The sequence below is a fragment of the Stegastes partitus genome, unplaced genomic scaffold (assembly GCF_000690725.1).
Source record: "Stegastes partitus isolate 25-593 unplaced genomic scaffold, Stegastes_partitus-1.0.2 Scaffold1716, whole genome shotgun sequence".
Lineage (NCBI taxonomy): Eukaryota > Metazoa > Chordata > Actinopteri > Pomacentridae > Stegastes > Stegastes partitus.
Window position 1 is genome coordinate 86,626 of NW_007579447.1, and position 22,749 is coordinate 109,374.

The following is a 22,749-nucleotide window of genomic DNA, read 5'->3' on the forward strand; positions in this document are numbered from 1 at the left end:
ACCGATCATTGCTGCTTAATAGAAAACACATGACTGGTGCATACGAGATTTAAAACCTTGGCATACTGCAAAATACAGAGAGATTTAAATGGAGCTGATATACTCATGCAAACGCCTGCACTCTACCTTTAACCCTGGTTATAAGACCAGAATACAAACATTACTGAGGGACCCTAACTCTCATTTAAAGCATCCTGCCGTATGATTTACACTCATCTTTAACTGGAACAAATGGGCCATCATCTACAAATCCAGCTCAACTTGCATCAGTATATTAATACCGATCATTTATACAATACCAGTGTGACTTTATGATAATCTAGACTTTAATGTATCACTGCCTGTAACAGCAGTTTGTTTTGAATTAGTTTTACATGTGTTTTTGAATGCCTTTATATGAAAACACACAAAAAGCTGAAAGTAAATGCATCCATCAGCATTAACATCACAAAGCTCTTTACATTTCATAATAAAACAGAGACGCTATTCTTCATTTTATGTATTTCTCGGTGCTAAAGTACCTTGTAGAGTGATGGCCTGAGGCTAATTTAGCTGCTTGTCACAGCGCTGAGCGCACGGCTATCCAAGGGTTAACAGTTTAATAATGCAATTGTGCCTGGGTTAAGTGTAGTGTGAAAAGAGGTAATAATCATTTTAGAGTTGACTAAGATTAAAGTTTGGCTTGCAGCCATTCTTACCCTGTGTTGGTTGTTAAAGAAGCTAATTAAACCCACATGAAAGCCCCTCCTCAGGAGCAAGAAAGATTAAACGCCCTCAGGTGGGTTCTCTCTCTCCGACTGCCGCGCAACAAAACTGGCATAACGATTAGACGGCATGCACGGTTTGCAATATGTAAAAAATGGTTCTGCTGGGTGTGTTTTCAGACGGAGTATTAATTATAATAAAGACCCCGGTGATGGAAATAACATTATGACATGCGATACTGATATTAGGTCAGAGAAGCTGTGTTTACTGCGTCACCTGTGCAACGTGGCTTATGTTGCGATTAAAGCATTTTCAGCTTAGATGCTTATTGATTCATCAGATGTACTTGCTGCACTTGTCGTTAAAGCTATTATCTGCTGTCTTACATAATTACATTGGAGGGGGGAGACGCTCCTCTGTGTGTGTGTGTGTGCATCAGATAATCGTTAGTAAATGAATTGAGGATCCACTTAGAATGTGTTTAACCTATTTTCTAATGAAGCGCCCTTGTGTGGTCGTCATTTCACGTGTTTGTGGAGTATATGCTGCTTTGTTGTGTGCAGTCTAAATGAAATGTGAAGTGAAGCAAGTGCACAGCTGTGTCTTCAGGCTCCTGCTCTTTGACACATGCATTAGGACACACACACACACACACACACACACACACACACACACACACACGCTACAGCAGCTTCCTCTTTTGCCTGGCTGGAATTTGTAAGCCCTGAGCTTCAGCCAAGCTCCTGTTGCTGAGGGGGAACCAGCTGCACACTCATCCAATCCTCCTGCCAGTGCTGCTGCCGCTGATGGAACAGCCCAGTGCATCCCCGTCCACCCCTTCCACAGGAGCGCGCTTGGTACGACCCGTTGGTGCTTCTCTAGCTGGTTTGTCACTGACTCAGTAGTATCACAGCAGTCAGCCAAACGGCAGCCTGAGCACACATATACACACACACACACATCATCTACACACACACACACCATCATCATCAACAACACAGCACGCAGAGAGTGAGGACGTAAGAGGAGAGAGTTACCAGAGAGAAGAAAAGGAAATCCTCAGCTTCCACTCTTCTGGTTGTTTTGCATCCCTGATATGACCCTGTTCAGTCCAAGATGTGAGTATATCGGAGTGCATCCCTGTAATTGTGTGTGTGTGTGTGTGTGTGTGTGTGTGTTAGTGGATGTTTGCATGCAGCACAATGTTTCTCAAAGACAGTATTTTCCACTGTGCCTCTCTGTGCTCTCCCCCTGCCATTTTTTTTTCCTCTCTCTCTCTCTCTCTCTCTCTCATTTCTGCACTTCATCCTGAAGCTCAGGTTCTTTCTTCCTCGTTTTTTGTGCCTCTTAGCTGTTTCCGTTCACCTACACATCGATCCAAACAGATGGTGGTTTGGAAGCGGCACTGAGGAAATATGGGGGAAGCTAGACTTTATGGTGTAAACATTGTGATGCATTAAGAGGTGCTTCAGATAAGTACACACCAAAAACTGTGAGCTACCGGATCAGAGATAAAAACTTGTTTCCCCACACTGGCAAGGTCAGCAGCTGCTCTCTGGACGTAGAGGCTTGTGAGTCAGAAATGGCTGGAGGCTTAGTTGTGTTGTACTTCCAATCCGGGATGATGAATTGCGCATACATTTTTTGTTTTCGCCATTGAATGAACAGCGCTTTCATGAACAATACTTGACAGCAGCACTTTCCCAGGTATGCAGGCAGAGCAGCTACATCCACTCACAACTTCCAGCCTACTTCAGAAACCACAATCTGCTCACAAAGCTGCATGTCTGCAGGGAAAGGAAAGGCTTCACACGAGTGCAGTGCAGGCTGACAAACTTCACAGTGGAAGAAGAACTCGCCTTAGTCTGGCTGTGATTTTGGATGATGTGGGATGTTTTCAGGATCTGTAGCTGAAGTGGCAGCACCGCTCTGCTGTAAGAGCTTTCACATGCCGACTGTTTCACTGCTGTGTTGTGCAGATTCGGGCTCTTTCATGTTGGCGCAGCCCAGCATCTTTCTCAACATGCCACATATTCATGACAGCCATACGTGATAATCCACGTTGTAGCCCGTGTTGACAGTGACGCCTGTGGTTAGACTGCGTTTAGTGCTGAGAGTGGAAACTACGGCTTCATGGTTGCTGCTTGGCTCAGAGCCTGACCTGAGGTCAGCTGCAGTGTGGAGGACGTTCCAAATCACTGGAAGCCAGAATTTACTTTAAAAACCAGAGGAAGCAGGTAAAAGAAACTCAATATGTATAATGAAAAGCTGTTTGAATTTAGCCTTAAGTGTTTGAAAAAAGTTGATTCAGCTTGAAAAATGACGTTGACTTTTTGGTGTCATGTGAAACACAAACACAAACCTCCTGGATGAAAATCTTGTGTTTACCTTTTCTCCACCATGAGCTCCTCCTAACGTTGGCTTTGTTGCCTTTTATTCTACCTTAACTGATTTCCTGAAGCCTTTTAGCTACAAAACCCTGAAGACAAACTTCTCTTACTGCATATTGAATTAGGGGGAAAATGTAGTTAATCAGAAATTAAATTGAACTATTTAGAATTGATGTCCTATCATTTATTTATTCTTGTGATTGTCGTTACAAGTGACTAAATGATGCTCTTTTGCAACCCTCTGGAGATAAAACAATCATTTTAAGCCATTGAACCTAAACTTATTCACATATTCAATCACGACTCTACAAATCAGTTCACCAATATGCTTACATTTGATAGCAATGTAATCAAACTTAGGTCGTTTACTGCAATCGAATTCTTTCCATATGAAATAATGTCAGCATACGTTACATCACATCCACCTCCATAGGTGGGCAACCAGACTGTGGATTCATTAATAACCTTGAAGGGAAGCGAGAGCTGAACGACTGTAGGTGTGTTAAAGAAAACACACGCAGTAGGAATTTCCTCTTTTGTGATTTATGAAAGGTTTTCAACGTCAGCAAAAATGCACAGCAGGTCGTCAAGAGAAAATAGCGAGAGAGAGAAGCATGTGATTGATTGTAAGTCAAACTGCACATGAAACAACCAGTCATATATATATGTATAGGAATGTGTAAAGCACAGTAAAAATATCCACTTTGTACTGTTTTACTTTTTCCGTTTGATAGGAAATAATGTTTTTATCTCGTCTTGTTTTTGTTTTAAGCCGGGATGATCAAAAAGGTAGTCGGTTTTAGCAAAGCCAGGAACAATTACATCAAAAGAAGTGGCAGTAATAGGCAGCAAAGGGGAAATGTAGCATGCAGAGAAAGAAAACAGCACAAGAAGAAGAACACGTAAACATCTCACCGCAACGTGATTTTTCACCGGGGTATGAAATCGTTTCCTAAATCTGCCAAATCAATCTCGCAGTCCCTAATTTAAATGATAGTTGCAAAAGAATTCAGTCGTAATTACTTTGTTTTTGCTGGAATGTTTGAGAAAGGAGGAGAAAAAAAAAACAAAACAGTGTGAGCAGGATTCCAAATGATTTTCTGATTGAGATGCCGCCGAAAAAAAAAAAAAAAAAAAAAAATCAGCGTCAGTCATCAGCTCAAGCATTTGTAATCTGCGCTGAAATTAGTTACGTGATTTAGACGCTGAATTGAATTAAATAGAAAAATACACGAAACATTTGAGGATGCGGTTCAACCCCACTGCGTGAAAAATTGAAGAATCAGGAAGAAATTAAGTGATTATGGAAGGCAGCGAATTTAGCCGTTCATCTGATTATATTATCGTCTTATCTCCCACACATCAGAGGCTCGTGTGTGTTGCTCGTGTGCAGGAGATGGAAGAGGCAGCGACATGAAACGGGTGCTGGGAACAAATTAAACCTAATTCGTGCGTTGCGGGGTCCAGTTTTTTACAGTGTGGATTTCTAAAGGCAGTGTGTGCAGGGAAGTGAAAGTACAGGTTCAGGATTCAAGGACACTTCAGCAGGGTGGACGCTGACCGACTGGGGTCTTCAGGGGGGGAGTCCAGTCAGTACACTCACCCCTCTCCGCATAAGAAAAGCCTTTTCCTGCATTGTTGCTATGTCATTTTACTTCCAGGTAGTGCGATTACTGTCGATTTGGCTCCGTTGGTTTGGCACTGAGCCCGACATCCGCTGATACAAAGCACAGTGACTGACCGCAGACTACAGCAGCGACTCAGGCTTTATAGCTCGTAACGTGTTTTGACCTTGATGCGTCCTTTGGTGCCCTTTGCTTTCTTTTATTTTAACAAATTAGCTGTCTGTGAGATTAAACTGCTGTTTGGTTTCTGTATCTACCTGCCAGTTTTTAGCTGGAAACTCCAGGAGTTGTTTGGGCCTCTGCTGGTTTGTAATGAGAATCATGACTCACTGTGGTAATGATACCATCACCACGCAGGCACATCAGCTTAATGACGAGGAAAATATACCTTTGGAATGGAAAAATAATCCGTCAACAGCCAGACAGCGGTTCTCCGTATGTTTCAGAGGTGATGCCGCGAAGAATAAACAACCAAGATAGTGTCAGAATACTGTCCAACATTGATTTGTTTAAATTAAAAAGGTACCACGGCAAACACCTAAAACAGCAGGAAAAGAACTTTGCTGTGACTAAAATCACGCTTATGTTTGATGTAAATATGGTTTCTGTTGCTTTTGCTAACCTGCTGAATCCTTTGAGCGAGTCGCCATGTCTGCTAGTGAGACGCTTTGCCAAGTTGGACATGTTGGCTCTTTTGGTTTGCGTAGGTTTGAAACATCCTTCTCAGACAGGCTTTGTGGTGTCTGTGGGCTCCCACTCGCTTGTGAAATCATTCCACATTTCGCCGTGTGCGTCTGCTTTGTTGACAACATGTTCACACATACCATCAGTGCGGCTCATTGGAATGGCTGCTTTCCCTTGAATACTAGTAGAACAAAAGTGGAGTACAGCTTTTCTATGGCGGGATATGGAGATATCTTTCAAGTATCGTGTACAATGTGCAAGACTGAAGTGAACAATGTGCATAGGGTAGTCTGAGCCATTTTAACACGTACAATGTAGATGAACTAGCATATATGATTTATTTATGTTGAGGTTTTTCTTCCCCTTTGTTTAATGCTAAATCCTAAAGCATCCATCCATCCATCCATCCATCATCTATACACCGCTTAATCCTCACTAGGGTCATGGGGGGCTGGAGTCTATCCCAGCTGACTCAGGGTGAAGGCAGGTTCACCTGGACAGGTCACCAGTCTATCACAGGGCTACACTTAGAGACAGACAACCAAGCACACTCACATTCACACCTACGGACAATTTAGAATCACCAATTAACCTCAACATGTTTTTGGACTGTGTGGGAGGAAGCCGGAGAACCCGGAGAGAACCCACGCTGCACGGGGAGAACATGGAGACAGGTGTCCTCACAGGGACGCGAACCGGTGACCTTCTCGCTGCGAGGCAACGATGCTAACCACTGCTCCACCTTGCAGCCCAATCCTAAAACAATGAGGGAAAAAAAAATTAGAAAATAATTAGAAGGAGCAAAGGCATTAAATAAGAAACATAATCACTCCTCTTGCAAAATAGAATAAATAGCATAACTGGATTTTGAACAACAGCATTCAAACACAACTGTGGCAACATAAAGAGGAGAAATGATCGTTTTTGTCAAACATTGCACCTTTTGTTTGCACATGACTGCATGACATCACACATTATTCCCCTTATTTACTCGGTCGCCCCTCGTCTAACGGTGCTGCTAAATGTAATAAACAGTACAAACAGATAGGGAATGACAGTGTTAAAGTTTTAATTAAACATTGCACATTAGTAAACACTTGTCCTCAACATTATCCTCCTAAATTACATTGAACTGGAGGATACCTTTGTCTAAAGCAACGTGCAAGTTTAGGCATTTTTGAATTGTTATATAAAGGTGATAAATGCAAAATAGAGTGGAGTAAAGTTGAGTGAAACTGGCATCGGTCGTGGTAAAAGGGACACAACTATGAGCATTACTGTAGCATTCATCAGCACCAAAGTCAGAGAATAACAGGAGTTTTTGTAGGGAATATATGTTGTAAATGGTATTTAAATTTGCCTTCATGTTTAAGTAGTCAAGTGAGGGGTGAGAAGCCAAACAAAGGGATGGAGCAGATCTCATAACATAATGAATGTCACCACTCATGGACCATATTTTTCCCTTTAAAACATCCACCAACTTTGCAAAACTGCTAAAAAAGCAGAACGCTTCTGAGTTTGCAGTAAAAGCAGAAAACACTGTTATTTTTTTTTCTGTACCTCACGACAGAAAATCAAAGAGAAAACAAAACACAAAAAAAAACTGCATTTGTGCGTATGTGTGGGCTTATATGTGAAGTCTGCGCCGGGGAAGCTAACTGTGGCGTACAGGATTTTGTTTACCAAATAGCACTCTGATTACCTCCTGAGGTTTTGCTCCTGTTGAGCGAGACAACTGTGCTCAGCAGCATCCTCCCCTCTCTTCCTGTGTAATGGCTTCATCATGCAGTCAATCATACAGCCTTCGTGTTGCTCGGCAAACACATCATAAAACTCGGTTTTGTTTTCCTGCCACATAATACCGAGCCTGTGTAAAGAATAATCCGTTATATTTTTGTAAAAAATGAGCTGTAAATCTTTTGTCCTTTTTTTGAAAGAAGATGTAGCTCCTGTTTTTTTTCTGCACTGATGTATAAAAGGTTCAGTTTTGGAGTTTATAATTTGTAATATTATATATTTTAAGTGGGTCATTTTGGGTATTTGAGGGTACATTACTGTTTTTAAGTATTAGACCTGAATGAAATCAACAATAAATGCTTGTTTGGTGATTACATTTAGAAGTTGCATTACATTTAATCACTTAATTTCTTCCTGATTCTTCAATTTTTCACGCAGTAGGGTTGAACCGCAAATGTTTCGTGTGTTTTTCCATTTAATTCAATTCAGCGTCTAAATCACGTAACTAATTTCAGCACAGATTACAAATGCTTGAGCTGATGACTGACACTGATTTTACACTGCATTCACCATATTTTCTAAAAACCATCGTATCTTTTGAAATTTCAGTCTTCTTCCCTCCAACATGGGCTCTTTTAATGCATTTTCACACACTGAAAACATGTCTTCATACTCCAGCTTTGTCTATACTCTTACTTGCAGTGAACATTAGCAGCTCACTGGTGTGCATAAATGCACAGCTCAGACTAATCGTGGTGAAGGTGTCAGCAGGGGTGCAGCTCCTCACCAGCACAGACTCTGTTGGCTGCAGAGAAGCCATCCAGCAGGTCACCGCTTGACTATAAACTGTCAGGAAATTATCTCTGCTGTGGGAGGTAAAGGCGCATACACATGTCTAAATTTCTTTTCACACATTCAGACCCATATTTAATTAATTGTAGCTTCCAGCCATTTGACAGTCACGCTGTGTGAGTGTATGTGCAGCTGGCCCGGTCACACTCCATTCACCACCCATCTGTCCATGTCAGACCGGACTCCTCTCCTCATATCCTCTCCCTCCCTTCCCTTCGCCTCCTTCCTCCTGCCTTTTTTCCTCCTCTTTCGCTCACCTCTGGTAGCGACCGCAGTACGATGTAGTGGAGCTGTTTAATTGGCCGGTCGGAGCATGCGTTTAACGACGATGTGGTTTAGAACAAGTCTGAGGCTGCACCGAGTTTCTGTTCACACGGGAAATAGAAGCGAACAGCAAAGTGAACCGTCAGACAGGGTGTGAAGGAAGACGGACGTGAAAAAAAACTGGATGCAGTCAGTCTTGGCTTTCAGTGACGGAGCCAGAAAATTGTTTGAAGGGGTGGCCGAGCTGACGCGGTGACTCACAGAAGCTGATATCTTGTTAATTTCTTTTGTTGTTGTTTCTGTGTGGCAACTCATCCACACATCCATAGGTAGGAGGAGAATGTCCATCCATCCATCTTCTATACAACACTTTGTCCTCTGCAGGGTTAAAAAATGGGTCAAATAGTCTTTTTTTTGGTTGCTTCAATTTAGAATTTGCTCATGGAGGCGACATTACAATTTAAAGTACATTAGAAGAACATAGGAAAGGCCTCCCAGGGGATTTATTTTCTAGATCACACTCCTATAAAACTTTCTTGTGGGGCAGACAGAAGTATTCTCCATTTTTGTGAAAGTGACACCATACTTTAAAACAACGGACCACGTCTGCCTTCACATGAATCCATTCATCAACACTTCAAAGATCTCCGTTTCTGGGACTCTGAGGGATGGTTTTGTCTGATATTTCTCTGTTTGTGCATGACTTCAAACTTTTTTTCTTCTGTATTTTGGGTTTGTCTTGAACACTTTTGCCTAAAGTTTCTCACCATGTCTGCTTTACGTGCTGTGAGCGCATTTGTAGCCCGATTATGTCAGGTTTGGTTAAAAAAGAAAACGTATTTTTCAATGTTTGGGTGCCGTGGAAATAAAGTTTATTACCATTATTCAACTTGAGTGTGGGATAAACAAGCCGCGGCAATTTGCATTTCAGTTAATCATCTTAACGGGCTCCTAAGTGTGTTTTGTGCTCGTCCCTGTTGTGTTGTGCTGCTCTTTACTGTATCAGTACAAAGTTAATTGGTTGCTCTTTCATGCAGACATGAGCATGAGTGGAGAGTTGAAGTCAAGCCGCTCTAGGGCAGCCAGTAAGAGGGCCAGCAACACCACTTATGGGTGAGTACGAATCCTCCTCCCCTCCAACACCAACACACACACTCTCTCTCCTTCACCCCACACACACTTGGAGACAATCATGTGCTCTATTATTTGCTGCAGCCCTTTATCTGTAGCTCAACGGTTGCACCTCCGATCAATGCGGCATTATTCGTTATTAGCTTCATACCAGCTGTGTATGTAAGCTGCCATTGATTTTAGCCAAAGGTGCTGTCTCCATCAGTCAATGTTTTAATCTATCTGTTGATGTACGGCGCACATACGACTGCTGGTGATTGCTGTTTATTGCTGCCATTCTAATGTGGAGATGCACTAGAGAGACGGGAGAACGGAGGGCAGTGGGAGAAAGAACTGCGTGTTTGAATTCATTCACGTCTTTATTACTCCAGCTCTCTCCTCGGACTGCATCTTTCGCCCCGGCAGCTCCTCTAACCACAGCAAGTTGTCCGTCTTTGTGAAGTTGGTGTTGATTCAGATTTCGTAGCTCTTATCCTCCCCTGACTTTGCATTTTCTCTCTAGAAATCCATGTATTGTCCTTCATACTGCAACTGCTCATTGAGTTCCACTTACACAGATATCATTAATACCGTGTTTGCCGTGAAACCGTAGAGACAGACGAGGCTTTTTGCTGAAATTGGATGGATGCTATAGTGAGAAGAGAGACAGTTACAGTAAAGCAGCTGGGATAAACAAGCAGAGATTTAAAATGCTTTGCAGGACATCCACTCTAGGATGGCGGAATTATAAATTGGTTAGGAATACAAACAAGAATCGAAAATGAATATTAACAGATGTAATAGTATTGAGGCCAACTTGTTTGTGCCGAGCTTAATCAGCAAATCTCATTATTATTCTGTCTTCTGTGCAACCGGGGCTCCACATATGTTTCCAGCTCCGCGCTGAATACTGATACTTTTCCGTCGGAGGCAGCTCTGCCGGTTCCGTCGTCTCGTGCAGTAGTACGTAGAAGTATTAGTACTGCAGTGTGGGACATTATGTCCTCGGCACGTCCTTCTAAACAACTAATCCAGCTCTCTGCCTGCGCTCCCTCCCACCGTCTCCCGCCTAAACCTTAAACCCCAAAACATTATTTATCCATTCCACCATGAAGTTATTCAGCAACGTGCAGCCATGCATTAATGAGGTTAGTCATACAACACACACACACACTCACACACACACACACAATGAGTAACCGCAAATGGAAAACACCTGAGGTATCAGCCCTGATATAGTCCGCCTGATATTTCACGGAGATGACACGCACTTAAAGCGGGCCAAGTTGGATTTGTGTGGCCACACATCCAGTTGGCTAAACTAAGCAGAGAACCTGTCCAGCCTGTTAACACGCCGAACAGAACAAGACAAATAGTCTACAGCCACACTGGCGGCTCTATGAGGCTGCAGGGCTCTGAGCTAAATGTTAACGTCAGATTTTTATAAGCTGATGTTGAACGCTGTCAGTCACCATCGGAGTTTAGCAAATTAGCAACTAACTAATGTTTTATAATTAGGGGGAAAAAAACAAGTGGATGTGTCATTAATTCAGCAGGTATTTGCTCATAAGCTAAAAAAAACAGATCGTTAAAATGTTGATCTGATGGTGGAATTAGATGTAAAGTCAAAGTTATGATGGGAACACGTTAGCCTGTAGCAAAATGTATAGAAACCCATTTGTTCTGGACCTCACAGTGGCAGCAGATTAAGAGTCAGAGGATCACGAAAGTAATTAGGATTCCTGCTCTAGACCCCATTACTGTCTCTGCAAAAATTTCATGACAATCCCTCCAGCAGCTGTAGAGACACACTGCCACCCATAAAGCTGTTCTGCCAGCACGGCTCACAATAGGTACATGATGTGAGACCGTAAAAAAAAAAAAAAGAATGAGTCGTCTTTAATGTTTATTGAAAGGAGGGATCTGCATTTTTTTTGCCTGCATACAATGTAGAGTTCTGCAGAAAATGAGAGACGATCGATCCAATCTACGAGAACCGAAAACCAACAATACAGCAGCAGCCACAAATGTAAATGATGGCGAGACGGCACCCAAAAATCTCTCTGTCCAGACTCCAATAATCCCGCTCTGTGCTTGCTGGCAGCACTGTGCCCTGTCTACTCCCTCCTCCCACTGTTCTCACAGAGCCGGCCAACAAACACTTCCGCCTGTGGCCTAGATTACTTTGCGAAACAAACTTTCATGTCTTAGATGCTAAAGCAGTGTAATCTGCTCATCCAACACCATGCAGGCGACCGGCAACTGTTATTGCTAGAAAGTTGGATTATTGAGTTCAAAATTAAATTTCCAAACCTCTATCTTTGGTTAAACCCAATGAAAGCTTGTCATTTTTTCTTAAAGCAGTCATTTCTTGTCGCATGATGGCAGGCCTTTTTTTTTTTTTTCCCCTCTCTTCCCACTGCCACTCTCTCATATGTTTCCCCCGCCGGGCCATTTGCTCCACAGCGACCCTGACAACATATGGGTGTTGTCATCATTTATCGTTCGCACTTCCTGACTGTCACAGGTCCCCTCCAGCTTGGCGAGCCCCAGCTGTGGAAGCAGGGACGGGGTGGAGCGAGCGGCGAGCAGCCCAGATGCTGCTGCTGCTGCTGCAGACGTGGCCTCTGTGTGCTCCAGTGCACTTCAACAAAAGCTCACTGTACTGTACCGTGTGGCCCTAATAGGGAGGCTCAGGTGCCACAGGAAGGGTCTCAGAGGTGTGTATGTATACAATTAACCCATGGTTTGGTTTTGAGAGACGTGGCCGACCAAGACAAAAGGCTTCTATGGTTATTTTCTCTTTTTGTTGCCTCTCAAAAGACGGAACAATACAGCAAAGCTCCACAATCCCATTTTTGTCTTGAGAGCCAAAAGATCAATTCATCAGCCCCATCTCTTTTTGCACAAACTTTTAAACCGCCCTCTGCAAACCTTTGTTGGCGGTTTATGCGGTCGTAGCGGTGTAAGTGCCCGGTCTGTTTCGAGGTTATTACGGCGCTCGTTTTTATTATCTGCTCCCATTTTGCATCTCGGCGGAGAGCGGAAGCAGAGAGGCGCAGAGGGAGGAGAGGGGACTGGCCCCGGCACCGAGTGGCAGAGTGTACCGAGCATCTGGTCTGGTATTTTCGTCTGCTTTCTCCATGTGCTTCATTCTTTTAATATTCTCTCATCTGTTTTAATTATCAGAGGGGCCAGTCATAGAGGAGCGTGAATGAGGATGGAAACGATTGCAGCAGGCCCATCTGTTATATAGGCTCAAAGAGGCTGTTGTTGGGAGGGGGGCGGCAGAGAGTGTTGGATGTGAACTCTGCACTTGCCAGGAGCGTTGGGTAATGATGTCCTGTATGTCCTACGTAATGCACAATAAGCTTAAAGGCTAATCTGATGGCAGGTTTTAGTCTTAACGGCTCTTTTTCTCGGTTGTTGCAAGTTGGTTGCTGATGATGGGGGAATATGGGACTATAGAATAAACAGGTTTAAATCAGCCAAAGTTGAACAAATCTAAACTGTCAGCGGCATCTGTCACAGTTTACACATCTTCTCCTATTTTGTGTTTAATTGTGCACAGTGAACATCTGCCTAAATGTCGTACCATCAGACTTTGTTTTAGTGACGCCACCATGTTCTCTAAGCTCAACTATGAAATGTCACTAGAATTTAAATGATGCCCAAATAGACGCAGAGGTTGTAAACCAGAATTACCTTTTAAGGACAGTTTGCAGGTAATAAACCTACAGTGTGCATCTTTTTTTAAAAAATCTTTCTCTATCTCATTTGCTTCCATGCAACCCTTGACACTTGTTTTGACAGATTGTATATGTGTATCCAGCCCGAGGCCTGGTTGGCTGACATCTGTAAATCTACCACAAGCGGCGGAAAAGCAAAGGGCAAATGGAGGCAATCTGCAGTAAAGAAAACAATGCTGAAGTTCACCCGTTTTTTATGAACGGCCCGTTTCTGCCGGATATACTCGTGTGACATCACTCTTGATCGCCATAACGCAGCTGACTGCCAGCTGTTACGATGCCCACCCAGAGCTTAATGTGTACACACAACATCGTGATCGTTTTTTAAAAAAAGAGACACCCATAAACAGTATTTTAAAAAGAGACGGGAACATATTGCGCGGGGTCACGGGGTGTTTATTTATGGTTATGTGATGAAATAACACGCTGGTGCTTGTATCAGATTAATACATGAATGTAAAATAGATGCAGAACCTGATTAAAAAACGCCCCCCCTACGCTCTTCCCAGTGTGGATTTCAGGTTAAGATGTGATTTGTGCACAGGTTGTCCCTGATTTATGCAGGAATCTAGTCTGAGCTCAAGGCTGGAAGTGTGTCACTCTGTGGGGAAGGGATGCAACAATCATCCTGCAGACAGTTTCCTTCAGGTGTTTGTGTTTGCTGGCTTTGCAAAAAAAGTCACGGTATCATGGAGTTGATATTTAATCGATTTCATATACATTCAGTAAATCAACTAACAAAGGAAAACAAGACAGAACAGAAGGAACCGCATGATGCAACGTGGCTCGGTTTGGGTTGTTCATTTACTGGAAAGCTCTGCGGAGTAGACTCCAGTTTACAGTGATGAATTTCCTCACCATTTAGTTTGCTCTCACAAATAGCACAGCCATTCTGCTTATGTCTGCACCTTGGTAAAAATGAAGTTAAATCAAGTGTGGAGAGAGTTCTTTGCCTGTGTGACTAATACATCAGTGTTTTCATTGTGAGCGGCGGTGTGGTGTTTTTTTTTTCTGCCAGACAATGAGGCCAGTCAGTTCTTATGACTAACTGTGCAGCAATCATGAAACAATTCCAGCTCCACGGTGTGTTTGTGTTCATGTTTAACATCGTGACTCATTCCCGGCTCTACAAGACGTTTGTATTTTTATTAATATGTATGTTATTGTGAATGAAAACGGGAAACGGCATTGATAGTCAACAGTGATCAAGAGCTGTTACCAACCGAAACGTGAAAATGTAGAAAAAAATTGAAATGACAACTCAAGTTGCGCCTCTGAAAAGGGAAAGAAAAAAAAGATTTATAGTTGGCCGCCATCCCGTTAAAGGTTGTTTCCTTGTGCAGTGATACACTGATCCTCACATTTGGAGCGCTCCAAGAAAGTCTGGTTCTGACCACATGCAGGTGCACGTTTGTAATTTTGCCATCAACCTCAAATTTACGCAGGGAGCAAACATACAGGTGTTTGTGGTGATGAGCGTTGGGTCCATGGCTGTGAGTCAGAGACAAAAATAGTTGTCTTCAGTAAAAGAGCCTGCTGTCTCTGAGACTAAGACCAGAAACGGTGATATTTTAATGCATTTGGTTTACAGGTAAATGAAGCTATAGGTCACCGAAAACGATCATGTCTCAAAACTCCGGCCAAAATGGAGATTTGGAAAAACTCCATCTTTGCATGTAGACAGGAGGAGACGGAGTTTGACGTCACAGTATGCGACAAAGGCGTCATACGTGTGCGACCCATGTTTACAGTTTGGCTACTGTGATAGAAAGTCAATATTTTCAAGAATTTTACTTGGAGTAGCTCCACTTCTCTGTCGGTCCAAACAAACGACCCTCGTGCCATTATCATTAAAGTAACAGGAAGTAATTTGTACCATTCATTGTTGTGTTTTTTCCAGGATTCTGATTGGCTAGCATGGCTTTATGGTTCTCGTTACACTGCCCCCTACAGGTTTGGCAGCTCATAGCAGCTCTTAACAACGTGTTCAGGCCGGTTTGTGTCAACACAGATTTTTTTTTTAGACGATCTGATGTGGAAAAGATTATTTTTGAAAATCCGTTTTTGTGAATACCCAGCTATGTGTTAACGTGGCCTTAGGAAGCCACATCAGGTCAGCAATGTTCGACATTTACAGGAATGTACAAAGTGAGTTCGTCTCCCAGGGTTCCACTGACAACAATGAGCTCTGCTGTAACATTCTGAGATAACTGAGGGAGCACATTACAACTACATTATTATTATTATTACAGGAGATTCAGTTTGTGTTCGAGATGGAGAACTGGAATTCCAAGGAATGTCTGAAATGTTCCTTGAGCACTGGGAGCTGTGTATCGCTGCACAAGACTACTTTAAAGGGGGCAGCAGCCGGATTTAAATTGTTTTTTTGCATTTTATTGATGCAGCCTCAAAACCTTCTGATCACTTCTCACATTGAACAAAATACTCGTATATAGAAGAGGTTCAACAAGGCAAACAACACTGAAGATTTGAGGCACTGCTATGCTTCAAACAAAGCACTGGGCGTATCCTTCAGCAGCACCTTAAAACCCAACCTTTTCAGTGTTGGACATGGAAATGCTGACTCAGACATGCACTCCACCACATCAAGTAGCGACTGGCCAGGAGAGGAGAGAGTACTCTGAACTTCTCTCTTAAGCTTTTTTTCTTTTTTTTATTCTGCTCACAGCTACCTTTGTCTCTTTTTATATGCATTCACAAGCGACTGCCGAGCGGGGAGAGACTGTTACTGGCTGAGCGAGTGCGTGAGGGACCATGAATGGCAAGCATATCACCGTGGTGGCAGTTTTTGCTTGAGCTGTGGCCAGAAACAGCCCACCAACTCTCCATGAAAGCCTACTGTGCCCTCCCCCCTTCCGCCTCAGCATCAATTTTACAGCGAAACTGCTATTTTAATTTTTTTTTCCCGTCCGGCTTTTTCCCTCTGTCCTTTGTCAGCTTTCTCTCTGCATGGTTGCACAGATGATGTGCGGTTCACAGTCCATTCCTGGGAGATGGCCGGGGCTGTACTGTAGGTAAAGGTCAGCGCAGTCCGAGGTGGATGTACTGCTGGGGAAAAGGTCACTCTCTGCAGAGGAAGGAAGGAAAGTGCATCTGCTGGTTTCTGGGCCATTGACAAAACCTTTGAGACGGTGGAGAACAACAGAGACAATAGGAGATGGGTGGATAGAGGGAGCGGCATGAAGGTCGGAGCGACAGAGTGACATGCTGGCTGCAGACATGATGTTCTGTGGAGATAAGGTCATGAGCCAGCGGTAGTGACACCAGCAGCTCGGGGCACAATGGCAAGAATAACCATGATCATGTGAAATAGAAATATTTTCTGGCTGTTTCTGGGTGTGCATGTGTGTGTGTGTGTGTGTGCTGGTTTATATCCATAAATTCTGTGGCTCTGTGCATTACAAAGCCAGATGAGTTATCTCCTCTGTCCTGCAGGCTTATCACTCTACAAGGGTTGGTCCCTCTGCTAATGAAGTCATCTCTATCCCCGCTGCCTCCCTCCACACTGGGAGGAGAAAAGTAAGGCAAGCAGGGGGAAGATTGAGGGAGGGAGGCATGAATAAGGACTGATGCAAAAAGGTGAAAGACGGGGCGGGGTGTAGCACAGAGTAACAGCAGTTGAAGAGGACAAGTGTGAAACAATTGAAAGAGAGAGGAGTGCACAGGAGAGAAAAATGTAGAGAGAGAAAGAAATAACAGCAGTCAAGGAAAGTGAGGGGTGAAGAAAGCAAAGGAGGAAAAAAGCAAGTGAGCACTGCACTGCGTGTCATTGGCCCCCTGGCGTGAACAATCCATCTCAAATTGATCTTCCAGCTCGGCCCAGCAGGGCATTCTGAATCAATCTCAAATTGATCTCTGTGCCAGAGGTCGGGAAAACTAGCAGTGGAGCTTATCAGAAATATAGTGGTGCTGGGAGGATCTGACAGGGAAACTTATCACACTGCACAACAGGAAATGGGCTCTGAGCCCCCGGGGCAGCAAGAGGACGAGTCTGCTCCCTATACGCACACAAACACACACACTATCACACACACAGATTTAATGTCTCTGCATGTACCCAACACAGCCATACACTGACACATGCTCCCCAGCGTTCGCGCAGACGGGCGACGCCGTGCATAGACACAGGCGCATAAACGAACGCTCGCGCCGTCCGGGTGTCAGTGCGCAGCTACAGGCTACCTCAAAAAAAACACAAAGTTTGTCAGCGCACAATATGTCGATATATTTTAAGTTAGACAGGTGAGATTTGAGGCCCGGAGCCCTTAATGACTTATAACACATTTAACGTGTCCTCGGCAAGGCTGTGCGAAAGGCCGCGGGAAGGACGATCAATAGCGGCTTGCATTTAGACGGTCAGTCAGCTTAGGGGAGCAAGCTGCCTCTCCAGGCCCAGTAAAAAATAACAGCACATAAACAATTGTTCAGAGGTGACTTTCACTAGTATCTCTGTAAACACTTAGGAAATCCAGTGCGGGAGTGCAGGAACTCATTTAATGTGCGTGTGACAGCTTCTTAAACACACTGAATTGGGAAAGTTTGTCGACTCCACTGTGCTGTTATTACAGCCTGGTGGCCAGTGTTCCCATTTATACTTCTAGGGGACTGCAGACTTCTCAGTGCTATTTCTCACTTCTCATTGCTGGCTTGTGTCGCCAGATTGAAGCTGACAGTGTCTTTACAGGGAACGGCGAGGGACCAGAACCCACAGAAAACTAGCTCAAAGTTCATTTCGATGGCAGAGAGAGAGTTTCGGAATGACACGGAGATAGGATGAGGGGAGCAATAGAGGCAATGAGCGACCGAGGGAAGGAGTGACGAGGGGAGGCGGGGGTGTGTTTGGGCTTGTCAGCGTTTGGGAGGCAGCAGGAGAGCCTTTTCTGTGGCCTGGACTGGAAAAGCTCTATGTCAGCACAGAGGGGTAATGGGGGTTAGCAGGGGGGGAATAGGGGGAGTGAAGATGAGAGTACATAAAGAAAGTGTGAGTGTGTGTGTGTGTGTGGGCATAAGGGGGAGTACGGTAGATCGGTGACCCCACTGGCTCACGCAGTTACAGAGAAACAACCATGGACACAGACATGAAACACATGAGAAGGCCAAAAAAAAAAAATTAAAGTCTTCAGTCTACACATTGCAGTAGTTGGCGGAATCCATCCATCCATCCATCCATCATCTATACACCGCTTAATCCTCAGTAGGGTCGCAGGGGGCTGGAGTCTATCCCAGCTGACTCAGGGCGAAGAGACGGACAACCAAGCACACTCACATTCACACCTACGGACAATTTAGAATCACCAATTAACCTCAACATGTTTTTGGACTGTGGGAGGAAGCCGGAGAACCCGGAGAGAACCCACGCTGCACGGGGAGAACATGGAGACTCCATGCAGAAAGATCCTGGGTGTCCTCACTGGGACATGAACCTTCCAACCACCACTCTGCTAACCACCGAGCCACCTTGCAGCCCAGGCGAAATCCATGCATCCATTATCTATACTCCGCTTAATCCTCATTAGGGGTGCGGGGGGGCTGGAGTCTATCCCAGCCAACTTAGGGCGAATGCAGAGGACACCTGGACAGGTAACCAGTCTATCACAGGGCTACACTTAGAGACAGACAACATTCACACCTACGGACAATTTCGAATCACCAATTAAGAAGGAAGCTGGAGAACCTGGAGAGAACCCACGCTGCACAGGGAGAACATGGAGACTCCACGCAGAAAGATTCTGGTCCCCACCGGGACGCGAACCAGCGACCTTCTTGCTGCGAGGCAACGGTGCTACCAACTGCGCCGCCCTTCCAACAACTCCCAAATATTGGTGGCCATAACAGAACGACGGACGCCGATTTTCAAACACACCATTAGGTCCTGATGTTGCATAGCCTTCCTTCTGCTACAGTTCCTACCACTTTAATGGCCAACTTATGCTAATTAATGCTTTAGCAAAAACAGGCCAAACCTTTTTTTTACCTTTGACCTCAACGAGAGACACTCGAATGCAAACTTCAAAGTCTCCTTGCAGGTTTACTCTCCACTCATTCCTGCAGTCTCACCCATGATGCCGACAGATAAATGTCCTTCAAATGTCACCCTCCTCCCACATCTGCCCCCATGCTGGTGTGTTTATTGGCAAAAGGATTATTGGATGACTAACCTGAACTATCACCGCTATCAAATGTCAACCTTTGCTATTCACCTAAGTAGAAAAGCCTAAAACAGCTATTTTATTGCTAGTTCAGGCAGAACGTGAAGCGCCTTGCGTCATTTACTTAAATCTGACCGCTGAGCCGCCTGTGCTATGAGCTAACTAGCAACAGATGCACCAACTGTGCGTATGGGAGTGTTCAGCTCAGACTCCCCGGGAGCTCCGGGGGCCAGCTGCATGTAGCTCTGTGTAGAATCATAATTATAAAGACAGATATATGTGTAGTTATTCTTTTCATTCACATGATGTGCATCTCAATCACTGGGTGCATGTGGGGCTATGCATTGTCTTTGTGCATACATGACATTCATACGTCTGACATTCTTTTCGTCTTTCTAAAATTAGTAACACGTGCAGTTGCAACTTGCAGCGCTGGACGATTTGGTACCATTTTTATCTTTCACCTGGCTTTACATGCATGCCTTTAAAACTCCCCTTGCATTTGCAATGTTACAAAACTAGGGTATAAAATGAGCACCTTGGGGGACAACATGAAAAACATCCTAATCAGGATATATGCATATGACATAAAAGTAATGAACTTTCTGAAAAATAAGTGGAGAAATAGTTGATGGTTAAAATAACAAAAGAGGAAAATAGAATAGTGGGCAAATTAAAAATTAATTGTTATTAAATTAATTATTTAAATTATTAAATTAATTGTAGCAATTTCCCGGAGGTTTTGTATCGAAGGGATCAATAAAGTTTTATTCTAATTTATTCTATTCTAAAGTAGCTCTTCACTGCACACATTCAATCCAGGTGCAACTAGTATGGCATTAAAGCTTTGCCCCTGTTCTTTACAACTTAATGTCTGATTGCTTTTTACAAAAAAAACCCCAAAAATATACATGCACGTAATATGCATGTTGTCATACATCATCTGTAAAGATATGTATCCAGTAATACAGTTTTCTTTTTTATCCATTTTAACTGTGAAAACATCTTTTCTGCATCCTTTTGAATTTGTACTTCTGCTGCATTACTCTTAGAAAAACGCTGCTCATGGCTCCTTTCCCATAGCACCACCACCACCACGGTGCATATTTTTTTTCTCTGAGCTGTACAAACAGTTGTACACATGTCTCCCTGCTTTTCTGCATATCTGTCTCTTTTTGATTTCCTTCGCTCTCTGTCTTACCAAGAACGATTCAGACACGAGGAGGATGTTGACAGAGCACGGCTGATGTTGGCTGAGGTTAAAGTTTTGTCCAGCGAGGATGGCGGACTGCAGTCTGAAGTTGACTGAGCAAATGTCAGTCCCGTCAATCACAGTTAAAACCACAGACGGCTCTCGCGAGGGTCTTTCTGAATGGCAGCTTATTATTTGCCCCGGATAGCCCCTGAACGTTCCTCTCTCGCTGGCTGAGGTGGAATCTGTTGTTTGCTCCATGGCTGGACGACACCGTCTAACCCGGACGCACAAGCTTTTGTATTTTTGCTCTATTTTCTTTTTTTCACACAGTGTCTTTTCTTTTTTTTTAAGTTTCATTCGGTAGAAGGCAAAGAAGTTAATTTTAGCTCAGCGTAGCCGTGCTGCTTTGCCCTTCACGCACTTGAGCCAAAATGACTTTTAGCTTTTAATTCTTCAGTAATTTCAGGACAACAGCATAGTTCAGGACATGAAAACGGTGCAGGGGCTTGACAGAGTTGAAAAGGCTGGAAGGATTAATTACTCCAGGCAGCCTTGGGTAACCTTTTAACTTGGCTCTCTAAGTCGGTTCTGACGGAGGCGGGGTGGGTGGGGGGGACCCTGTTAGAGGAAATGTCTTGATATCTCTGCTCCTCACACTCTTTATGGGTAATGGGTGGAGCGGAGGGGTCTCTGTGAGTGCCCTGGATGTCACTCGTCACCTTGCAGCGTAATGCCGCTAATTAGCACTAAATATCCTGATCTCTGAAAAATTTCCAATTACTCCGGCGAGACTCTGAGCTTTTGATGAATGGCACCGAACGAAAGCAGTTTTGCCCTTTCGCAGAGAAATCACACACGTGCATGTACGAAGAAGGAGAACGCGTGCTGCATCGCTAACGGGCAGATGACATGTTAATCAGCCCCTGTTTCCAACTTCTCACTCCTTCACGAGCTGCATTTCAAAAGCTCCTTTCAAAGTTGGTTTTAAAGAAAAAAAGAGGAGCATCGTTTGCTCATTTTCTTATGCGTTGAGTTGTGTGCAGATGGTCTTAAGTCATGCAGAAGAATCGGACTTATCCCACTCCAAACACTCTGCCTCCAGGAGGATTAGGCCACACTGTCGACATCACTGAGGGGAGATTGTTTCTACCTCTCATACACATTGAGCTAAATCCATACTTATCTACATATGCACATATTTATGGCGTGCATACTGTATATATACCCACACCCACGGGATGTGCCTGCACGCTCGCACAGTCGTAGATTATACTTATATGTCTTTAAATTCATAGAGCTGTGATCTTCTCCGTCTAAATCTAGCACCCGATCAGACTGGATTATAAGAAGTGTTTTGTCTGCATCGTGTACAGTGTTATTCATTTATTCATGTGCCGTCCTGCTAGCTCGTGCTAAATGAGCAATTAGTGTAAAAGCTGTTTGGGCTTTTAATCGCAGTAAACACCTGTACCGTAAAACCATCTGATTTGAAAGGCAGATTATGTAAATCCTCTGTTGAGACGGTCCACGGGCCTGTTCTGTCTCGCTGTCTCCTCTCCGGGTGTCTTCAGTCTCACTCCATACTGTAGCGTCACTGTTCTTCCACTCTGTTTCTTTTAGTGTTTCAGAGCTGCTTTTCAGTTGTCTTTAGCTGAAAAAAACCCTTCTGCAAATTGTGAGATTAAGGTTTAATGATTACACACTGTACTGACACAGTTTTCCTTCTCTTGTGGGAGAATACTGTCTGACTGCCGGCATCAAGCGACAAATGAAATTGTCAGCCTTCCATCTCTGCTCACTGGTAACGACGCTCAAAATGCAAATAATGCACGGCTTTTATTTCCAACTGGCACTCTGTCGTCGGTTGGCTAATCAAACGGTAACCGTGGCCGCGCCTCGCCCCTGCCTCGGCTGATCCTACAAGCCCATCGTATCAGTGAGGAATGTCCACACCCTGACAGCTGTGGGAGAATCTGACTCATTCTTCCCAATGTCCCCATCCTTCTTGTCTCTCAAACGCCCTTTGTCCCCTCCGTTCTATCTTCTCTTGTTCAAGAGCCGAGGCAAGGCGGCGTTGCCTCCTTGGAGTGTTGGTTTACTTCTCGTGCAGGGACGCATTCTAATAGACCAGAGGAGGAAACAGGAAAACACCTTTGTCATATACGACACTCGAGTTTCCTCTTCCCTGTTGTCTGACACGTACTTCGCCCAACTCCATCTCTGCTCCTGCTTCAGCGTCTTATTGATTCAGCAGCACTCTCCGACTCC

At 44.1% G+C, this 22,749-nt stretch overlaps 1 protein-coding gene across 1 annotated transcript in view; it reads left to right on the forward strand.

Moving 5' to 3' along the window:
- The first annotated feature begins 1,733 nt into the window (after positions 1–1,733).
- LOC103372225 (heterogeneous nuclear ribonucleoproteins C1/C2-like) overlaps positions 1,734–22,749 on the forward strand; it is a 39,784-nt gene continuing 18,768 nt past the window's right edge. Inside the window, exons 1-2 of the mRNA XM_008301801.1 lie at positions 1,734–1,823; positions 9,295–9,370. Of these exons, the coding sequence (XP_008300023.1) occupies positions 1,802–1,823; positions 9,295–9,370 (98 nt within the window). The 5' untranslated portion in view covers positions 1,734–1,801. The remainder of the gene's footprint in view (positions 1,824–9,294; positions 9,371–22,749) is intronic.